The sequence below is a fragment of the Lissotriton helveticus genome, chromosome 12, assembly GCF_964261635.1.
Source record: "Lissotriton helveticus chromosome 12, aLisHel1.1, whole genome shotgun sequence".
Classification (NCBI taxonomy): Eukaryota; Metazoa; Chordata; class Amphibia; order Caudata; family Salamandridae; genus Lissotriton; species Lissotriton helveticus.
This window is the reverse complement of record NC_136073.1, coordinates 682,676,085-682,696,099: the sequence shown is the minus strand read 5'-3', so window position 1 is coordinate 682,696,099 and position 20,015 is coordinate 682,676,085. Positions and strand designations below refer to the sequence as shown.

The 20,015-nt window shown below is 46.8% G+C and overlaps 1 protein-coding gene across 1 annotated transcript in view; it reads left to right on the top strand.

Annotated features, from left to right (window-relative positions):
- AARS1 (alanyl-tRNA synthetase 1) overlaps positions 1-20,015 on the top strand; it is a 373,026-nt gene that overhangs the window by 132,709 nt on the left and 220,302 nt on the right. Inside the window, exons 9-10 of the mRNA XM_078670073.1 lie at positions 10,255-10,405; positions 12,643-12,767. Of these exons, the coding sequence (XP_078526199.1) occupies positions 10,255-10,405; positions 12,643-12,767 (276 nt within the window). The remainder of the gene's footprint in view (positions 1-10,254; positions 10,406-12,642; positions 12,768-20,015) is intronic.

The following is a 20,015-nucleotide window of genomic DNA, read 5'->3' as shown; positions in this document are numbered from 1 at the left end:
CACAGAAAAGGGTAAGGATTCTAATCGTTCAATGTGTAACATGGAAAAAGAAGCATCCTTCATTGAAAGTAAACGTTGCTTATCGGTCAAATTAAACGGGGCAAATAGGGAAGAGGTATTCATGTAATGCCATAGCACTTTTCCGGCCTTGAGCTTCTGCAGGGTCCAAGCAAACAGCATAACAGAACGCAATTGATTTTGACCATGGTACAATACAAAATAACAACAATTAGGGTAGGGTCTAGGTGGGGATTTAAAGACCAAGCTCTAGTAAGCCCCAAATATAGCTCCCGCAATGATCTAGGATGATGACTGTCGAAGCAAAGGAGGGATGAAGGGCGGTTTCGTGTGGTGACTGATGGGCATCCTTTCATGACCACTATGGGGGTTGGGGTGAAGGGTGACTGGTTGTGGACCATACACGAGGGATGGTGATTTGATTTCTTGTTGGTTTGTTGTCTTGCGTTCATTTTTCAGACCCTCTGGTATATTTGTAGTTCATGGTACAATACAGACACTTCATCTTGCACAATATCAACAACAGATGACACAATGTTATCCAATGTGTAAATGCGGGAAGAAAGCGTATTAATGCTATTATCTACAACTGCCAGCACTTTTTCTAAATTAGCCTGATCTATAGCCCTAAGGCGGGTAGCCGCCTCAATATGGGATGTCTTCCAGAATTAGTTATAAACAGCATATATCCATCTTTTAGATCTACCTTTAGCCGAGCATTTTATGAAATCATTCAGATTAACATAGTCAGTCAGTTTAGATAAATGCTGTTTAACTGACCCCAAGGTAGAATGTTTGAGCCAACTCTGACATTATTTGCCCACAGAATAGGTAGCTACAGAATGGTCACTTTCAAAACGGGGATCTACCCTGACCTGTGTAATGCCTTGAGCCAAACCCAGAAAACGATGTTGGAATGAGTCAGCACTTCTGTGCCAGAGCAACCAGCCATGGGGATCCAAACTGGATATGTTAAAAGAAGAATTTTGTAAGAGAGTTTGCAACTCTGATCGAAAATGTTGTATTATTATCCCAACCTGAATATTCTTCTAAATCAGGGAAAGAAGGAGCATTTAATTTTTTAGAAGTAGCCAATCCAAAGCATGTTGTCTGTGAAATTGTAGAATTCAAAAACTACATATGATTTGGGATGAGACGTGCACGTTGCAAAGCCTCGGTGCCTTGCACCTGCTAACTTTTAGAACCCCAAACAGATTTAAGGTCAGGTGTTTCCTTCCACAACTCGTAGCCTCCAACAGCTAGCTGGTCTAGAAAGGACTTCGACTACAATAATTTAGTATCGGTAAGTCTAACTTTGGATATGGACTTTTCGGTCATTTTAAAATAAAATGCTTTGGAATTGGACTGATTAAAATCTGTAAAATAAGTGTACTTATTCAAAAAGGAAGCAGAACTGCCCTGTATAGGAGCTGGACAATGCTCCCATTGTGTGTAATTTACAGTGTTCCTCCTGGTATTAGTTTTATGGAGGTAGTGATTGCCAAAATGTTGGTAACAAAATAAATCACTGTAATTAGCAGATTTTAAATACAAATCTTCAGCATCAAAGGCAGCATAATATTTCAAATCAGAAAACAATGCCTCTACGGCCTGAATATCCCAATCATCAGAACGTATGTTTTGTTTAACTACATCCCGCATGTTAACTCTAAGCACATTAGGGACATTGATAACCTCAGTGGGGCTATGGATTTGAAATTTAACAGCATCCCATACAATCCATCCAGGAAGGCCAAGCAGTGATGTTAACAAAAGCCAAGTCTCTCTTCAATCTGTGTGCAGTGTGCGAGGAGGAATGGGGTGCCAAGGTTCCATTGAGATGTCGAATGCATGTTCTCTCTTCGACATAGTGTCCATTGACGATGTGGAAAAAAAAAAACACAAAACCAATTGACATAAAAAGGTGAATCGAAAAAAGCACCAGCCAAATATATGTCCAAGGAGGTATTAAAAAATGTTTTTTAAATAATCTTGCATAAACAGTAATCCGTGAAGGCTTTCTTGATGTGTGTGAAACAGTGTCAAATAAAAATCTGGATTCTGTGGCCAAGCGCGTTTGTAAATCAGGCATTGATAAGTCAGTTGGGTAAGTGTAGTCAGTTTCATCAAGTTGAGTACCAGGCAATGTACTCAATAAAGGACTAGAAATTGCAGGCATCTCAAGGGCAACCTCAGGCAGGATTCGAAGCCGGGGCCAACACAGAATTTCTCACAATCGAAGGACATGAGACTGCCGGTGTCATACTAAGAAGAATCGGCCACTCTGTGTATCTTGACATTGTCAATGGAGATATACCTGTTTTCCTTACGACCTGGAAGTGGTGGTAAAATGACTGTTCTTGTGCCCTTCACACCAAGCACTAGAACTGGAGCTCGATAAGAGGGACCAAATTCTTTCTTGTTTCGATCTTCTCCCGAACCTATTCTCCCACTTGGGGTAGCCAGCCAACTACCGGGATCTGCAACGCATCATCCGAGGTGGAGGGCAAGTGTTCCTTTGCAAGGCTATCTCTTGTCTCTTGTAGAGTTTGTTAAACATTGCGATGTTCATCTACGTCAAAGGAGGCAGCAACAGCCGCCGAGTCTAGACCGTTAAGGTCCGGTACATACATCTTGATACCAAAAGGCATTTCGTATGGGGTCCGCCCACCCAGAGACGTTCTAGGGAGATTATAAAGTGCACGCTGCACGCCATTGAGGTGGGCCTGCCAGTGCCTAGAACTCGAGCTGTCAAAGATTGCTTTAAGTCACGGTTCATTCGTTCCACAACACTATTACCCTCAGGTCTGTATGGAGACGAAAACTTGACTTGGACCCCCAACGAAGCCATGGCATCCTTATACGCCTTAGAGGCGAAAGCAGGACCCCGATCCGAATGGAAGGTACCACAGGCAAAAATCCCTACAAAGACACGCAAATATCTTATGACAGTCCGTGAATCAGCGCTGCGGTGCGGCCATACCCACACAAAGCGTGTGCATTAATCAACTGCTACTAAGATAAACTTATATGCAGTATCAGATGGAAAAGGACCGCAGTGATCTAAATAAACACAACCAAGTGGTTTATTAGAAATGAACAACTGTGTTTGTGGCAGACACGCAGCAGTTGAAGGCTTAATCTGCTGGCAAATGTCACATTGAAGGACATAATCACACGTCTGTTTGTACAGTTCCCGCCACCAGAAACGCTGTTGCAATTGAGACACAGTGGCTGAAACGCCCGCATGCGCAGACGCAACTCCTTCATGGGCCGCTGTGAGCAATGTGTGCCTGCGATCCACGTTGGGAATCAATCTCTCTCCAACGTCTGGTATTTTCACATAAGGAACCTTATCAGGACTTAAGTGGTATGAATACTTCGAAGGGAATCCTTTAGGATATTTACCTCCCCTCTGTCGCAGCAACAGCTGCCAAGATATCATCATCAATCTTAATTTTGGACCGTGTAACTGCTGCAACCAAATATGTTGATACTGCTGATTTTGCTGCCTCATCGGCAAGCGAATTGCCAACAGCGTGGATTCCCACGCGCTGATGACCAAGAGTATGAATTACAAACACGAGCGGCAACTGCTCTTTAAGCTCAGCCACTCGGACCCAGATCAATTTATGTTTTATTGTGCTACCCTTGGAATCACGAAAATCATTCTGAATCCAAAAGAACAGGTTTTCATTGTAGGACTGGACACAGTAGTAAGAATCACTCACAATAAGAGTCGTCACACTAGGATCAGCGTACTCCAATGCAAGCATCAGAGCACGAAGCTCTGCCAATTGTGCCATGCAGTCCCCTAGAGTCTGCGTATGCACGACTCTGGACTTCAACTCATCATTCACCATGGCACCTACCACAATGGCGCAAGCGGAAACGTATGCGTACTTAGACCCATGCGCAACTTGCGCTGAACCATCAGTGTATATGATGCAATGGAAATCCTCCAAAGGCCGCATAGCCAAAGGAGCAGGATGAACGAATTCATATTGCAAAAACTCCTGCGACTGTAAGGAGGCATCAATAATAAACGTGACATCCGGAGATGTCAATGATGCTGCCCATTGTATCCACCGAGGGTGCAAAGCTTTAGAATTAGGTACACTGGCTTTCGTAACTGCCTCTAATGCAGGAAACCGGGTAACAACCAACATGCGTTTTCCCTGTGACAGCGCACGTTCCTTAAGAATCGCCATCTGCACTGCTGTTAAAACTTTCTCCACAGTGGAAAATCGCATTTCAGCCGAAGTGTACAAGTGTGACTTGTAAGCAATAGGTAATAGGTACTGTGTCTCCTTCGTTAAAGTAAGGTAAGTGAAACCCACCGCCCCAGGGATGATTCTTATCACCAGGTTGGTGTGGTTATCACGAGTCAGTAAGAATTTAGATTCTAGCAGATCAGCTGCAAAGATTGCAAAATAGCAGAGTGTTCTGGCAGCCAGCACGATTTGGTAAAAGTAGATTGTATCATAGTATACAAAGGCTTGATACGCTGGGCATATTCAGGAATGTATGTTCGCCCGAAATTCATAAATCCCAGCAAAGACTAATTTTTTCAGAGTTGTTGGAGCGCGCAGTTGTGCGCATTTCTCCAAGAAGTGAGGGGCCAATCCTCGTCCCTCATTGTTGAGCTCGTAGCCCAGGAACAACACTGTGTACTCTGCAATGTGAGACTTTGCAAAGTTGAATTTGTAGCCGAAGTCTGCAAAGCTACAAATTGTGCGGTCAACGCGACACAGATGCGCCCAAAGTTCGTCTGTGAGATAAATGTCATCCACATACGAACACGCATCTGGGTCTACTCTCTCCAAGAGAGAGACTATGCGGGCAGCAAATACGCCTGGACTATTCTTATAGCCCATAAGTAAACGTTTGAACTGTTTTTGTTCGCCGCTGCACGTAAAATGGTCCATTGGGAACTTAGACCATCCAAATGGTGGGCATAAAAACCGTTGGATATGTCAAGCGTGGTTTTAAACCGCTTACGCACAAAACTATCCACTAAGGCAGAGCCGTGAGTATTATGTACTGCACAGGTACGGCAATGCGAGTTCAAATGCCGGTAATCCAATACCAAATGATATGATCCGTCAGGCTTGGTCACAGTAAAAAGAGGGTTATTCATCAGTGACACACATGTTTCAATCACTCCTTGATATTCCAATTGTTCAAGGATTTTCGCGACGGAAGCCTTAGCTTCGCGTCTAATGGGATACTGAGGTTGAGGCTGTGGCATAGACCGTAAAGGAATCTCGTGGTGCGGGGAAAATTTATCCCAACCACAGTGTGTACGGTACAGAGCCGGCGCAAGGGCTTTAGCCCACTCTTCTGCAAAATTCAGCGCATGCTCCTTCGAGACAGTGTGCGCGAAACTAGGGAGGATCACCTCCTCCCCTCTCGGAGCTGCGAGCACAAAAGGTGGGGGCCAGTCAGCCTCCGCTAACAAAATGTCATAGGTAGTTGTAAGATTGTCCCAAAATGCCCCTTTTATAGTACGTTATATGTCACCTTCAACTAAAAGGACTATTTCATATAGTCTATCAGGGGGAGCTACTCTAGTGTTAGCTGTCTCCACAACAACATAACGGTCAGTCGCTGTCACCTTCAGTAGCGGACGCTAGGCCTCTCGCACTATGGTAATCTCCGCCGCGCTGTCCAGCAAGGTCCGAGCCCATGTCAGATTCTGAAGCTGCGTTCTCACTATCTGTGGCATATCTCGCTGTTAAAGCGGCGACTTTCTTTTTCTGAAACTGGGGTATTTTCGGCGTAGAATCGTCCTGCTTTCCTTTACCGTCTTTCGGGCGGGGCTGGTCGCGTCCTTGCCGGCCACCCCGACCTCTACCGCCACCTCCACCACCGACCTCCACCACCGGTCGATGAGGCAGATGATTCCTGAAAAGTGCGAGGAGAGCGTTGATCAGAAACCTGAAAACGATCAGGTGATTTTATCGTCTCACGATAGCGCAAGTCATAAATACGTTCTGTGGGTGCAGGCAATGGAGATGCAGGACGAGACTCCAGTTTCTGTTGTTGTTTACCCTGTTTTAGTATTTTAGGCTAATTTTGGTTTTTGGTCTTGGGCTGTTTGTCAGTATCTGACTTCGGCCCTTGGGGTTGCTTTTTCTCCTTTGTTGAGAAAGGCTTGAGTCCACACTATTGCGGCCCATGGTCTTATAGGCCGCCACAATAATTCTTGGTAACTATCTGGGTTTGTCGGCATCGGGAACCGCCTGCAAAGCATTGGACACCTGAAAGTTCACTGCATCTCCCTTGACATTCGCAAGTATAAAGTCCACATTTGTAAAGCGCACAATCACCCGTAAGGGTCTCTAGGCGCTGGGGGCCGTCGGGAAGATTAAGCGAGCTATTGCCCAGAGTCACATGGTGCTGGGCTAACCTGCCGCCGGAGCCGGGGATCGAACCGTGGTCCCCAGATTCCAGCGTCAGTCACCCTGGCCGCGGCGCCACACCTCTTCCCGGATCGGAAGCCACATCAAAGGAGCCGCAAAGGCGCATACCCAATTCAACTGCCGCCTCAGGTCCATGTTCATCCTGAACACGTTTAATGACCGTCGGCAGGACAGTCATAGACGGGGTGCCGTACCACCTCGTATAGACATCTGCAAAGGTCTTTCCCCATGACTCAGTCACCAAATTCTGGGGTCAAGTCTTTGGGCATGCTAATTGTCAGAATCCTGTGTTTTTCACCAGGAGTCGTGTTAGGAAATACTGCTTCCAGCTGGTCAAACTTTTCGGCAAGCCAGAAAGGAAAATCATCCTTATCGGGATGGGGCGCTTGCCCATCACAGCGTTGACCATTAAAGGACTAAGCTTCATTCCACCCTGTCCGGCTGGAAGTCCTGCTCCACCTGGGGCCCCGCCCGGGAGATTACGGGTAATGTATTGCACTAACGACCTAATCACGCTCATTGCGACTACATGTAGTCGTCTTAATTCAACAACGGTACAGGCCCCGTGCTGAGGATGAGGTGTAAATCCAGCCAAAACAGGCCAAGTTGTGCCTGGAATGGACAAAGGACCTAACCTCGGAGCTGTCAAAGAGTGGGGTAGGGCGCCATTAAGCCAAACTCTGTGCTGCCAAGCGTCAATCGGAACTTCCTGTGCCCTATACGGAGCATATTCCTACGGCACAGCAGTGGGAGTGTACGTGTCGAACACAGTAGTATCTGCGTTCACAGCCGGGAAGGTCACCCACGAGTAAAAAATTTCGTACGGGTAAGCCACCTCTGCACTCACAACAATGATCACAGCCATGCCATTCCACGGGGACATTATAAGTCTGCAAATGATTGCGCACCGCAATGCGACTATGTTGCGGAATGTCCACCGCGGCCATAGTGACACAGAAAGAAAGAGGTACAAAGAAAACTTTGTAGCACAACTGGGTAGTAATTCAAGGAAACCGTTTTGAAAGAATCAAGCTTGAAGAGACCTATTCAATTATAGGTAGGTTTGTCCGACACTACCGTTAACCGGAAACAATAGTGAAGGTGTTAAGGAATGAATATTGCACTACTCAAGTGTAATTTAATAAGACCACCAACGATTGGGCGCCATGTCGCAGGGATTCTGCTCTTACACAGAACTGTGCATAGAGAATTGGAACCTCAGTGAATTAGGGTGTGCCAAAACTCACCTTAGTACCCACAATCCCCTACCAGACTAGCAATCAGTGTCTCATTGGTTCTTACAAACTCCCAATGTTTAGACAACCCAGAACATGGACTTAGAACACCTCAGGTAACGTGGAACACATGAACACTCTTTCGTTATACAATCATATCAATCCAGAACGAGGAGTAAATGAGGACGCGTGCAAAATTTGAAATGTTTATTTTCTAATGCAGTGTTCTCAAGCGCAGTATCTTAGCTAATACAAGCAAACATATTATAAGAAACAAAGTAATCAGCATAGTTACTAGTCCATAGAATAAAGAGGGAGAAAGCATGTTAAAATGCTAGAGGGAAGAAGGCTAAAAGATACCTAAATCTCACCCTCCCTTGCTAGTATATTATATTATATCTAAGAAGGTCTCTTTGGGTTTTAGCAGGGTGGCCCCATACCTTTGATCCTAGTGGTAAGGGATCACATCATCTTCCACCAGCTCTCTGCATGCGAAGCATCATCAAGTGTGTGTATATGCTCTGAGCGGTGCAATATCAAACGCGCCTAAAGCCAGAATTTGGCCGCAGCTGCATGTATGTTATGTCTAGAACGTGCGAAGATCAAACCTCACAACAACCACTGTGTTGAACTAACCTTGAAGGCCTCGGCACTCACTGTACAGACATAGCTTAACAAGCAAAGCTGATACTAACAGCAAAACATATTTTCGTGTGGAGCAAAATATTCTACTGGGCACAAAGCTCTAATAACAATATGTGCCGTGTGCAGAAGCAGCAGAAAGGTAAAATGGCTTTTAAACTCCCAATAAGCTCATGCTAACTTAACACAGTGCGAAGGCAAAGCATATCAATATGACACTATAAGCACCTTTGAAATACTAAAGGAGAAGCCGTCCCTGTTTTAACCATTAAGAAACCCTCTAGTTGTTTATTAATAATAGCCAAATAACTGCTGTCTGTAAGCAAGTAGCGTGGAAATGAAAAGGAACTAGCTATCTTAATACCGGCTTCGACCTGAAAGGACCGTAATATAGGATTATGGTCGCAGGTAATCCTAGGACACACTTCCATAACTGCAGAATGTAAAATATTCTCCAATACCCATGCCATGTCAATTCTGGAACATAGCCTGTGCTGGGCAGAGTAATACGTGTAGGCTGGGATAGTTGGATAGAGCTGTTGCCAAGCATCCCTTATGCTATGCAGCCCCCCCGTTTCTAATATTGCAGACTTCACTTTCCCCATTCTAGAGGTAGTAGCTCTGTTCGTTGAGTCAATGGAATAATCTATAACGCAGTTGAAGTCCCTCATGATAAAGCACTCTCCATGCCAATTCAGCAGCTCAATATTTAAGAAATCAAAGATGGAGGAATCGTTAGCTTTCTCAAGATGCGCTAATGCCCACATTCCCAGTTGGTCAGCCAGGGTATTGATGATTCTATATTCAAACTTCAAGTCCACTAATATGGCTGTGTCCCTTATAAAGGCGCTCTGAGTTGTGCATACAACTGTATGATACCCCAGCCGTTTGAGAAGACCCCTGTCTTTATAGGCTAAGTGTGTCTCAGTAAGTAAAACAATCTGAGGTCTATACATTGTCAACTCCTCCCGAACAAGTTGTCTCTTGATTCCATTGTTTAGGCCTGATACGTTCCAGGCCATACACCTAGGCTGCAGCATGGTAATGTTATTCATGTCTCAGAGAATCTTCTATAATATAGTCACTCTGCCGCGTCTCCTATTGTGCCTGTTCGCTCTGTTTTGGGTACTGTACTCCCTACTACAATCTACTACCTCCTTCTTCCAGTGTTTGTGACCCCCTGTTGACATTTTGTTCTGCTTCCCCCCTCCATCCCACCCATATCGCGCATCCCTCTCATTGCCCCCCCACCCTGCCTCGCACAGGAGGAATCTTCCCCTTTGTAAACAGTCGAAGAATTGGCAGATGCAAGGAAGCAGTGTACCCCCCAGTAGCCCCAGCACATCGCCATTGCCCAGTGCATCTCTTAACTAAAGAATAGACATAGAGACAAGAGTAGAGATAGCGAAAGGTAAAGAATAACAACAAAAAATAAAGTAGAAATTACAGGAATCAGTAGCATTAGTCGTCCTTATGTAGAAATAAGCCAGTGCCTTTAGAGGTTTCTTTCCTTGTAGTTTATTTTCTCTCAAGACTTTTGCATAGAGGAACGACTATAACGTCCATCTTCACATTTGCACCATACTCAAATCTCCCCACATTCAACCCTCACCGTTTTACCCTACGCCTCCACATTCCAACAAGTATAGAATGGTATGATTACACTCCCATAGCCAAAGAGCATACACTCACCTACAAGATCATAACATAACACCAAGCTGTTCAAATTCCTGCATCCATTGTTTTTTGAAAGTTGTTGCGAGATTCCCAGCAGTGTATGTAATTCTGTGTACTTAATGTGCTGGTTATGTTGTTGTTTGCACTTTTCTTCACGAAGAATATTTCTTCCCTTTCCATAGCCTTCCCTTTGCAGACATAATCCTGTACTCTAAATTGTTTTCTCTTTTCATGTTAACTCTTTTTGTATGTTCCAGGGCGATGCATTCCCAGAGCTGAAGAAGGACCCCGACTTGGTGAAGGACATCATTAATGAAGAGGAGACGCAGTTTTTAAAAACCCTCACAAGGGGGCGCAGGATCTTGGACCGGAAGATCCAGAGCCTGGGAGACTGCAAAACCATCCCAGGTTAGTCCATAATGCGTTCCTTCTAGGTGTGTGATCTGGCAGACTTGACCACTGGCTGTCAGAAGAATGGTGCATTTATTTTAAAAAGTGATACATTTGGGGGTGTGATGCTTTATTTGGGAAGGAGTATTCCCTGGCATTGAAGCTTTCATGCATTGTCATGGTTTCAGTATTTTCAATATTCTGGCAGGGTATGCAATGTGAATTACTTTAAAGAGCAGTATTTCAAAAAATAATAAAGCCTTGTAGGCAGTGGCATCAGCCAATGAATAGGCTTTCCTCAAGCACCACCAGAAGAAGTAATCTTCACTTCTTTCACAGCAGGAGTTGTATATGTGCGTCCCAGCGATTGAATAGTAGGAGTCGGTGCAGGCACTGCTCAAGGTGTTCTGACCGAGAGCTCCGTTTTATTTCAATGTGTGTTCATTTAAACTAGTGATAATACATGTTCTTAGAAATAGCACTATAAAGATATAAATCAACCAAGTTATTTCTGAAGTTACATAATCACTGATTGTTGGCAATGACTAGCATTGCGGCTGATAATTATAATACTTGGATTTGTATAGTGCAGCTAATCACCCAGTGAAGGTTTCTAGGCGCTGTCCATATGCATGGGGAGATTACATTAGTTTCCCAGAATCACAGGATGTTGAGCCGATGCTTGGACTCGAACCTGAATCCCCAGCTCCGAAATTGGCCGCTCTGGCCGTTATGCCACATCCTCTTGCCCTTGTAGTGCTCTGCCACTCCTTGGATGACTGCATGGCATGCAGTTGTGTCGTAGGGTAAGGCTAGGATAACTGGTTATGGCTCCAAAGACTGATCATAATGTGGGTCTGGCTGATTTGCAGATTGGTCCTGGTCTAAGTAAGTGTACAGACTGAGCTGGACATGGTCAGTATGTAAGTGACCGTGCAGATGGTGGTATGGGTTTCATAGGCTGCTTTTTTAGGTATGGGGCACACCTGAAGCACCTCTGAAATTGCCTATTTCAAAATAAGACACTGCTTCTTTGTGTATATTAGGCCAGTTGGAGAAGGCTAGGTAAGGATATGGCCAGAGTCTGGGTCTAAATCAAAAATTACTCTGCACTGTATAAGTCTGTCTTCTTTAAGAAGTGGCTCGCTGGCTGTCAAGGCAGATTCGGATTTTGAGTTTGGCTTTGGTGTTTATTTCTTTTACGAGATGGGCTACAGGCTCTCTCAGGGCTGAGACTAAGCGTCTTGGCATCAGTAGTCTACATCTGGAACTTTAGGAGTTTCTGCCACCAAAGATGCCTTTCTGGACAGAATACAGGGTACAAAAGAGAACCATCTACCAATTGATAGTATTATGCATGAAGTTCTGCTATGGGGTAGCCAAGAATCAGTCCCCAGAATTCTTGCATGCTCGTTGTAGCAGAGCAAAGGTTGCTTTCACTGTTCTGATGCGTGTTGTGCCAGTCTTCAACATCTGCCAGGCTGCTATGTGAGCATCCCTCCACATGTTCACAAAGCACTATTGCATTGGCTGCCAGATCTGGTGATTCGGCACTTGCCTGATCTGTCCTGCAGAATTTCCTGATTTGAGTCATTTACAGAGGCATTGCTTTGGTATCTACTTGAAAAATGTGAAATCTCCGGATAGAAGTCTCTATCAGGCGAACAAGTTACTTACGGTTGATAACTCCTTTTAATGTAAAGACTGTTTAACTGCAGATTCCTTACCCACCGCCCCTTCCCAGTTCTGTGGAAAAGCTCATACAGCATTCATAAGACCTCAAACTTAGAAATATGCACACTGGCACAATCTATCTATGGGCTCCACATCTGAAGGCTTGGACAAATCTCACTTATGGCAGCGTATGGAGGTGACGCATATAATGTCCCTAACGTCCCATCCAGGGTGAGACTGACCTGATGCGGATCTGATTTTCAATATAGTTTTTGAATGTAATTGTATACAAAATCCAACTTTTTTCATTGTGTTGTCAAATTTACTACAAGGATTCATTTTCAACAATACAAATTTTTTACGTGACCTTCCTTATCTTCTGGTATATTGTGCTTTTTGAGTTCAGGGAAAATGCAAACGTTGAGAACTGGGATTAGAGGTATTTAACCATTCAGTCCTGTGAAAGGTTATGTTCCCTCACCTCCCACACAGTGGATGTGTCTACCTGTGGGACTGCATCCTATGACAGTTCTGACTGCTGTTATTATATTGCTTTGTAAAATGGTCTTTTCTGTCTTAAGGTGATACAGCATGGTTGCTTTACGACACCTATGGTTTCCCAGTGGACCTGACTGGTCTGATTGCTGAAGAGCGTGGCCTTGTTGTGGACATGGAAAGCTTTGAGGAAGAGCGGAAATCAGCACAGGTAACTTCTGATAATGCAATATGACCATGGTGGATTTGGGAGACGTTGGGATGGGTACAGTTTGGTCTGCTTTCCATAGAATAGTGTTACTTTAACTTGCTGGTTGCTGTTCTAACTATCAGATAGATATGGAGTCACAACTGTGATGTCTGTTTGAAAGATCTTTAAAAATGTGCATGCCTGGTCTGGGACAGAAAGAATATACAAGTTCTTTCTGCTCATCCTTCATTAGTGATGAGACCGCTGAACTTTCTGGCCATGTCTTTGCATGAAATGGTCAGCTTTACCCAGCGACTGTGCTGTTTTGTTTGTTGTCATGGTGACACAGATGACTGCTGTTCACTCTTTTCTCAGACATTGATGATCAGTAATGCTCTCTTGGTCTAATAGAGGACTGCCTTTGTGTTGTACGCATGTTTCATAGGTGTGACTTTTCTGAGAAACCTCTGGTCTGTTATTAGGGCCCATTTATACTGAATCAGTGTTTCTTAAACTGTGCCTGTGGACACCTAAAGGTGTGCTACACTTACTCAGAGGGTCCACGACTGCTTACAAAAGTAAATAGAAGAATAATTTTCCATATATACATTAAAAAAACTTAAAATAAAAGTATTGGAATACTCTATAGATTTGAAGGACTCTGAAATTTGAAGCAAAACATTAAGTTGTTACCCTTACCCTAAGCAGTGATTTGTGGGAGCAGTGATAGTACAGTAAACCGAGTCTAGTATGGACAGGTGATGGCCTCAGTTGAAACAATGGTATATGTGGACAAAAAAGAGCATGCATTAAGTGCAAAAAAGGCAAAGCTAAAGTCTAGCATATTGCTTGATCTTTAGAAATAAAGCTGCATTTGGAAAACCTCCATCCTTGTGTTAACATTTAGATTTTTGTATATTTTCTTTGCTTATGGACTCAATTATATATTTAATAATTTATGTATTTGTTTGATCTGTACTTGTTTCTGTATTTTTATGCATTATTTTGAGATTCAGCTTATAGAAATTGCTTTGGCTGGGGTTCCCAGATTGGAGTAGCGATTCTGTGGAGGGCCCTAAAAGTCAAAAGGTTAAGAACCACTGCACTCGATTGCTGAATATCATATCTGATAGAGACTACTACCCGCAGATTCCTTAACGTAGAATTAACCCCAGGCCTGAGACTGGATCCGAAAAACACTTTTTTGCCACAGCATCCCTGCGCGCCGGGGGACGACATCACCCAACTCTGCCCAGGCGTCGTCTGCGTACGTGACGTCAGCGAGGTCACATAAGTCCCACCCCGGCGCGCCTACGTCATTTTTTTTTCCTTTTCCGCGTGCAACGCGGATCTGCAAGAGGTGGAGATCAGAGGACTCTAGTATCTGGTGGAGACGAGTTGTAGGCGATACGCTTGTGTACTGAAGGTGTTTCTTCCAACCATCAGGAAGGAATTGGTGTAGGTTCTCAGATAACACAACCACCCGCCATATGGTACTTCAGAATACAGGGTGGTGTGGCGTTGTGGGTCAAGTGCCAGGAGGCTCTGTATCTATATAAGTGGAAGGGATTCTCCACGTCTTCCCAACACCATTTGTGGTTCTGCATTGGAACCTCAATTTGGTTCTCACCTATTTGATGTACATTCCTTTTGAACTTGATGAACAGCAGTCCCATGCTTCCTTTGACCATATAGTCACTATTCCTCCTTGCCATCACCTATGCTTGGCCTGGTTTGTCCAGCAACCTTGCACATCTTTCCGGACAAACTGGTCCTCCGTACAAAAGCGGCTTTTCTGCCAAAGGTAGATATGCCATCCCACATAGAAGAATCCATTACTTTGCTGTCTTTCAATGCCCCACCTCTTCTGTCCAAGGAAGAGGAGCAACTCCAGCTTGATCCTAAGAGGGCTCTCAGTTTTTACATCAATCGGACCAGAGACCTTTGATTAGATCAACTTTTTGCGCTTCTCTATAAATATACTCCGTTTCTATGCTCCTGGCCTGTTTGGGCCCCTTTGTCTTTCACTTTTGTGTTTTCTGTGTGGAAGAGTGTGCGAATGCCTTCGGGCTTTAAGTCTTGCACGTCGTGTGGACGCCTTCTGTATGCGACGGACCCTCACCTCATTTGTATGTGGTGTCGTCTGGGGGTGGATCACGGCTCCACTGATTGTGAGGCGTGCCAACAGTTGAAGCCGAAGTCGCGGCACTTCTCTCAGCACTTCACTCCAGCTCGGCTTCTTCCCCTTGCTCGGTTTGCAGCCATTATCCCGCATTTTTATCCCGCGGACTTTCAGGCCGCATACTCTGATACCGCAAGGTCATTGACCCCGCATACCATCATCCCGCATTTTTTTACAATGCATGTGCTTTTATCACGCATGCCTTTACAACGAAATACGTTGTAAAGGCATGTATGGTAAATGCATTTGTGTTGTAAACCACAATGAAGAGAGAGGTAAGTCCATGGTTAGACATGCATGACGACGATATAGCGGAACCTATAGCGGCCGCTGCACAGGACCACAAATGCACTGATGCATGGTCTGTCTACACTCTGGTTGTGATGCAGACCTTGCCTGCACTATACACAAAATATATGTTGATATAGGAGGCTAACCGACACACTAGGGATACACAGAGACATGCAAAACCGAGTCATTACCAATTAACGATTGATTTGTACAACAAGAAGTGCTGGGGAGGGGTGGGTGGGGGGGGAGTTGCATTGAAAGAGGAAAAACGGAAAATTGACATGTTTGATTCATGATGTAACTGTCACCGCACATAAGCATTGTTCTCATCATCCTGAATGTTTATTTATGCATTGGTGTACTTTCTGAAACAATAAAAATATTTTCAGCAAAAAAAGTGGGTAAGTGGGTTTGGGTTAATTTTTTAGGGGTGGGGGTCGTGCTGGGGTAGTGATTGTGTAGTGTAGTGTTGTGGTAGTGTAGAGTTGTGGTGGTTGTTTAGTGTAGGGTCGTGCTGGGGTGTAGTGTTTTAGGGGTTAGGGTAGTGTTGTAGTGTTTGTGTAGTGTAGGGTTATGCTGGGGGTAGTGTTTTAGGGTTTAGTGTAGTGTTGTAGTGTTTGTGTAGTGTAGGGTCATGCTGGGGGGTAGTGGTTTAGGGTAGTGTGGTAGTGTTTGTGTAGTTTAGGGTCATGCTGGGGTGTAGTGGTTTAGGGTTTTGGGTAGTGTTGTAGTGTAGGGTCATGCAGGGGGTTGTGTTTTAGGGTTTAGGGTAGTGTTGTAGTGTTTGTGTAGTGAGGGGCATGCTGGGGTGTAGTGGTTTAGGGTTTAGTGTAGTGTTTGCGTAGTGTAGGGTCATGCTGGGTGTAGTGTTTTAGGGTTTAGGGTAGTGTTGAAGTGTTTGTGTAGTGTATGGTCATGCTGGGGTGTAGTGGTTTAGGGTAGTATTGTAGTGTATGTGTAGGGTCATGCTGGTTGTAGTGTATTAAGGTAGCGTTGTAGTGTTTGTGTAGGGAAGTAAACTGCTTTATGGAAGTGTTGGGGGGTCGTGCTGGGTAGTGTAAATGTAGGTAATGGACTGTGTGTCAAGGGTGGGTGGTGCAGGGGTACTACATTAGAGTGTAGTGTAAGGTAGGGTAGGGACCTCTTACTTACCTTTACTACTTTTACATCAAGTATACCTTTAACATGCATGCCTTTTTGTTTTAAAGGCATGCGTGCTAAAGGTATATTCGTTTTAAAAGTTTGCGATCTCTTAGTTTGCGGCCTAATAGTACTTGCGGGATTATGTTTACGGGATGATGGTATGCAAAAAATTTTATGCGGTCTAACGTCATATATTCCCCTTGCTCAGCTTCGGAGGAAGATTTTCGAAGTGGCCGCCGTCATAGTCATCGTCCTCGTCCCTGTCCTGTACCACACGAGCATCGCTTTCCGGTGGGTAAGTGTCGCAGTTTGCCGTTGGAGTGTGGCCCTTCGGGGGTCCCTCCTTCGGACCACTGCGCCTCTGCTTCACTACAAACTCCTGCAGGAGTTCCTGTGGTGTTGCGGGAGGTCGCCGGGGCTTGGGTCGCATCCCGAGCCCCTCTCGGCCCTCTGGATAGGCGGTGGCCTTGTCTACGGCTGAGGTGGCGCTGCGCCGGCAGCTGGTGGCCCGGGCGGCGCCACAGGGGTCGATGGACCCCCTCGTCCCGCTATGGGTCGAGGCTGGAAGGGGACCCCTCGTCCCCCTCTGGGCCCCTCTCGTCCCCCCGCGCAGGCGGCTGCTTCGTTGGAGGTTAAGTCAGAGGTTGAATTGACCTTGGCTGCGCCACATGGGTCGGCGGACACCCTACATCCTATTCTGGGTCGAGGTTTGCAGAGGGCTCCTTGCCACTCCCCAGGTCCCTCTCGTCCCTCCACGCAGGCGGCAGCCTCGTTGGTGGTCGAGCCGGCGCCGGCCATTGGCCACTTCGGCTCCGGATCAGCTTTGGTCTCCGGCGTTGTGTGACGTGGGGGAGGCCTGTCCGGCGTCTCCTTTAGTGCCGGACGGTGATGACGTCCTGCCTCAGGCTGCGGACTCTACGGTGCCAGATGGACGTCGAGTCGCTGTCTCGTCTTTGGACACTCCCTCTTCTCCGGAGGGTAGGTGCCTGCTGGTGTCGTCCTCACCAGAGACGGGCCGATGCGTGGTGGCTTTTTCCCCGGCGTTATCAAAAGGCGGCTCTTCGCTATTCCCGAGGCTGCGGTTTTTGCCGGAAGAGCGACGGGTTCCCCACTCCTCGGTCCCTCCTTCTACTTTTCAGGTCTAGCCTTTGCCCGCCCCGCTTGGCTTCGTGGACGGCCTCCTTAGTTTGCAGCCATCGCCCACAGAGGAGCTGTTTTCCCCACCATGGGGCCCTAAGGAGGTGGGTGCGGCCTTCGCTCGCACTGTGTCCACTGCTGTGGGTATTTTGCGCATGGGTGATCCGGGTTCTTATTTCCCTGCAGATCATCTTCTGGAGATTCTCCACCAGGGCTCTGGTGGGAGGGAGCTGTAGCTTCCCTTTGAGGGTTTGCTCCTTTCTTCCCTGATGGGGACTTGGGGGCGTCCCGCCACAGGGGACCCAGTGCCCCAACACCTCCTGCACTGGCACCTTTCAGCACCGCGTGACCCAGCATGTCTTTCCCTCCACCCTTTTGCCTCCAGTCCACTTTTGCGGACTGCCTTTCCCTCTCTGCCGCTGCTGTTGGCTCCACCGTCCGGGAGGCCCGCTGGCTGGACTCTTGGGGACGCAACATGTTCACCTCGACCAGCGCTGCTCTGCGGGCCCTTAACACCTTGTGTGTTGGCTAGGGCTACCTCTTGTTTGTGGGACTCTGCTGAGTCCTTGGGGTCCGCTGCTTCACAACAGACTGATCAGGTTGCCTTGTGGCACCATGCGTTGGATGGCCGGGAGCTAGCGGCGTTTATCCTTCGCTCTGCTCTGGACATATCAGAGGTTCTGGGTCGTGCCATGGCCTCTTCGGTTGCCCTTCGCCGCCATGCTTGGCTTCGGGACAGTGTGTTCCCGGAAAATATTAGGGACTGGCTGGTTGATCTTCCCTTTGATGGCAGTTATTCCATGCCGCCGGCAGACTCTGCCATCCTGAGGTTTTTGCGGGGCTTCTCCCCCTCCATGTCTGGTGGGTTGATCTGGTTCTTGGACCTCCTTTTGGGTTAGTCGCCCTTGTTGTTCTGTGTGTTTTGTGGCCACTCGAGTCCTCCTTGCGGAGACTCTTGCTTTGTTGGCTGCTGGACGGCCCTTGTTGACTGTGTGTTTTTTGCTTGAGTTATTTGCACAGATTGGCCCTGAGATTAGGCCTTCTGTCCTCTTGGGCTGCCTGACAAGCCTTCTGCAGGGGTTGTTTTTTTTCCCCCCGTGGCTCTTTTGGTTGGCCTCTGCTGCAGACGTTTCTTCCAAAGAGGGTTCCCATGCCTTGGGACTTAACGTACCCTATGTGGGGCAGTGGTACATTCCCTTGCTTTCATGCTCTTGTCCTGGAGGCTGTAATGGGTTTGACTTTTCTTTCCTTCTTCAGGAGTAACCTGCCCGGCCTTCCGGGGGTACCCGGGCTGTTCTTCCGGCTGCTTATTGCTGCCGGTGCCGCTCTGTCTGGTCTGTTGACTTCCGACTGTGGTGGACTCGACTTCTTTCTCTCGTCTTCTTGGGCCCTCTAGGTTTTTCATCTTCCTTCTCCTTGCCTTTGCGCTGGCTGGAGGTTCTGTTGCCTTGATGGGACGTGTGGTGCTTCGGCCTTTCCTAGCCTTGCCCTTGTTGCCTCTGTTGAGGGTGAACGGGCCTACTCTTTCTCCTTTCTTTTTTCCTCGCCCCTCTGGGGGTGGGTGGTGGTCAGCTTGTGGGTTTCTCCTTGCCTGGGGGACGAGGCTCGCTCTTTTGACAGGATCATTTGTCGTGTTCTTGTTTCTTTCCTCCTCTTTGGCACTTTGGAGGTTGGGTCTTTGGGTACTCCTGTGCCCCTCTGCTCTGGTTGCTCCGGGGTTGAGGCTTGCCTTTACTCTCATCCCTCCCCTCCCTCCCTCTTGTTACTATGGGTCCTGGCCCCTCTGCTACCCGCTGGGTTGGGGTCTTCTGGTCGTGCCTTGCCCTTGCTCCTTCCGGGGCTGTCTCACACTGTGCTGGGGTTGCCTTGGAGTTTTGTCGTTCCCGGTTTGTCTTGGAACTGGGTCCCCTTCGTTGATCTTGGTTGGGGTTATACTCCTGCTACATGTTGTCATGACATTTTGTATAAGATCCTTGCCTCGGGGGGTGGGGGAGGCTGTCTCCATGCGGACAGGGTGGCTTCTCAGGCTGTGCTCTGTTCTTTCTTCTTTCCCTGCTTTTGGGTGCTGCAGTGCTGACACTGCTCCTTATGGTGTTAGTCACCATTCCTTTTTCTGCTCTTTTGCACACTGTTCCCATGCTCCCACAGTTTGTCTGATAGCTCAGTGTTGTGGCGCGGAAAAGTTCTCCAAAGAAAACTGACGTTGGTGCGCCGGGGTGGGACTTATGTGACCTCGCTGATGTCACGTACGTGAACGACGTCCGGGGGGAGTCGCGTGATGCCGTCCACCGGCGAGCAGGGATGCTGTGGCAAAAAATAGTTTTCCGGATCCAGTCTCACGCCTGGGGGTAATTCTACGTTAAGGAATCTGCGACTAGAATCTTCTCTACCAGATACATCGTTTACCGAAGGTAAGCAACTCGTATGTTTGTCTTGCTCCTTTGTCCTGCGTTGTCTAGGCCACAATTGATGTGCGAAATATATCTGACCTGTTATCTAGCTATTGCTAAACTTTT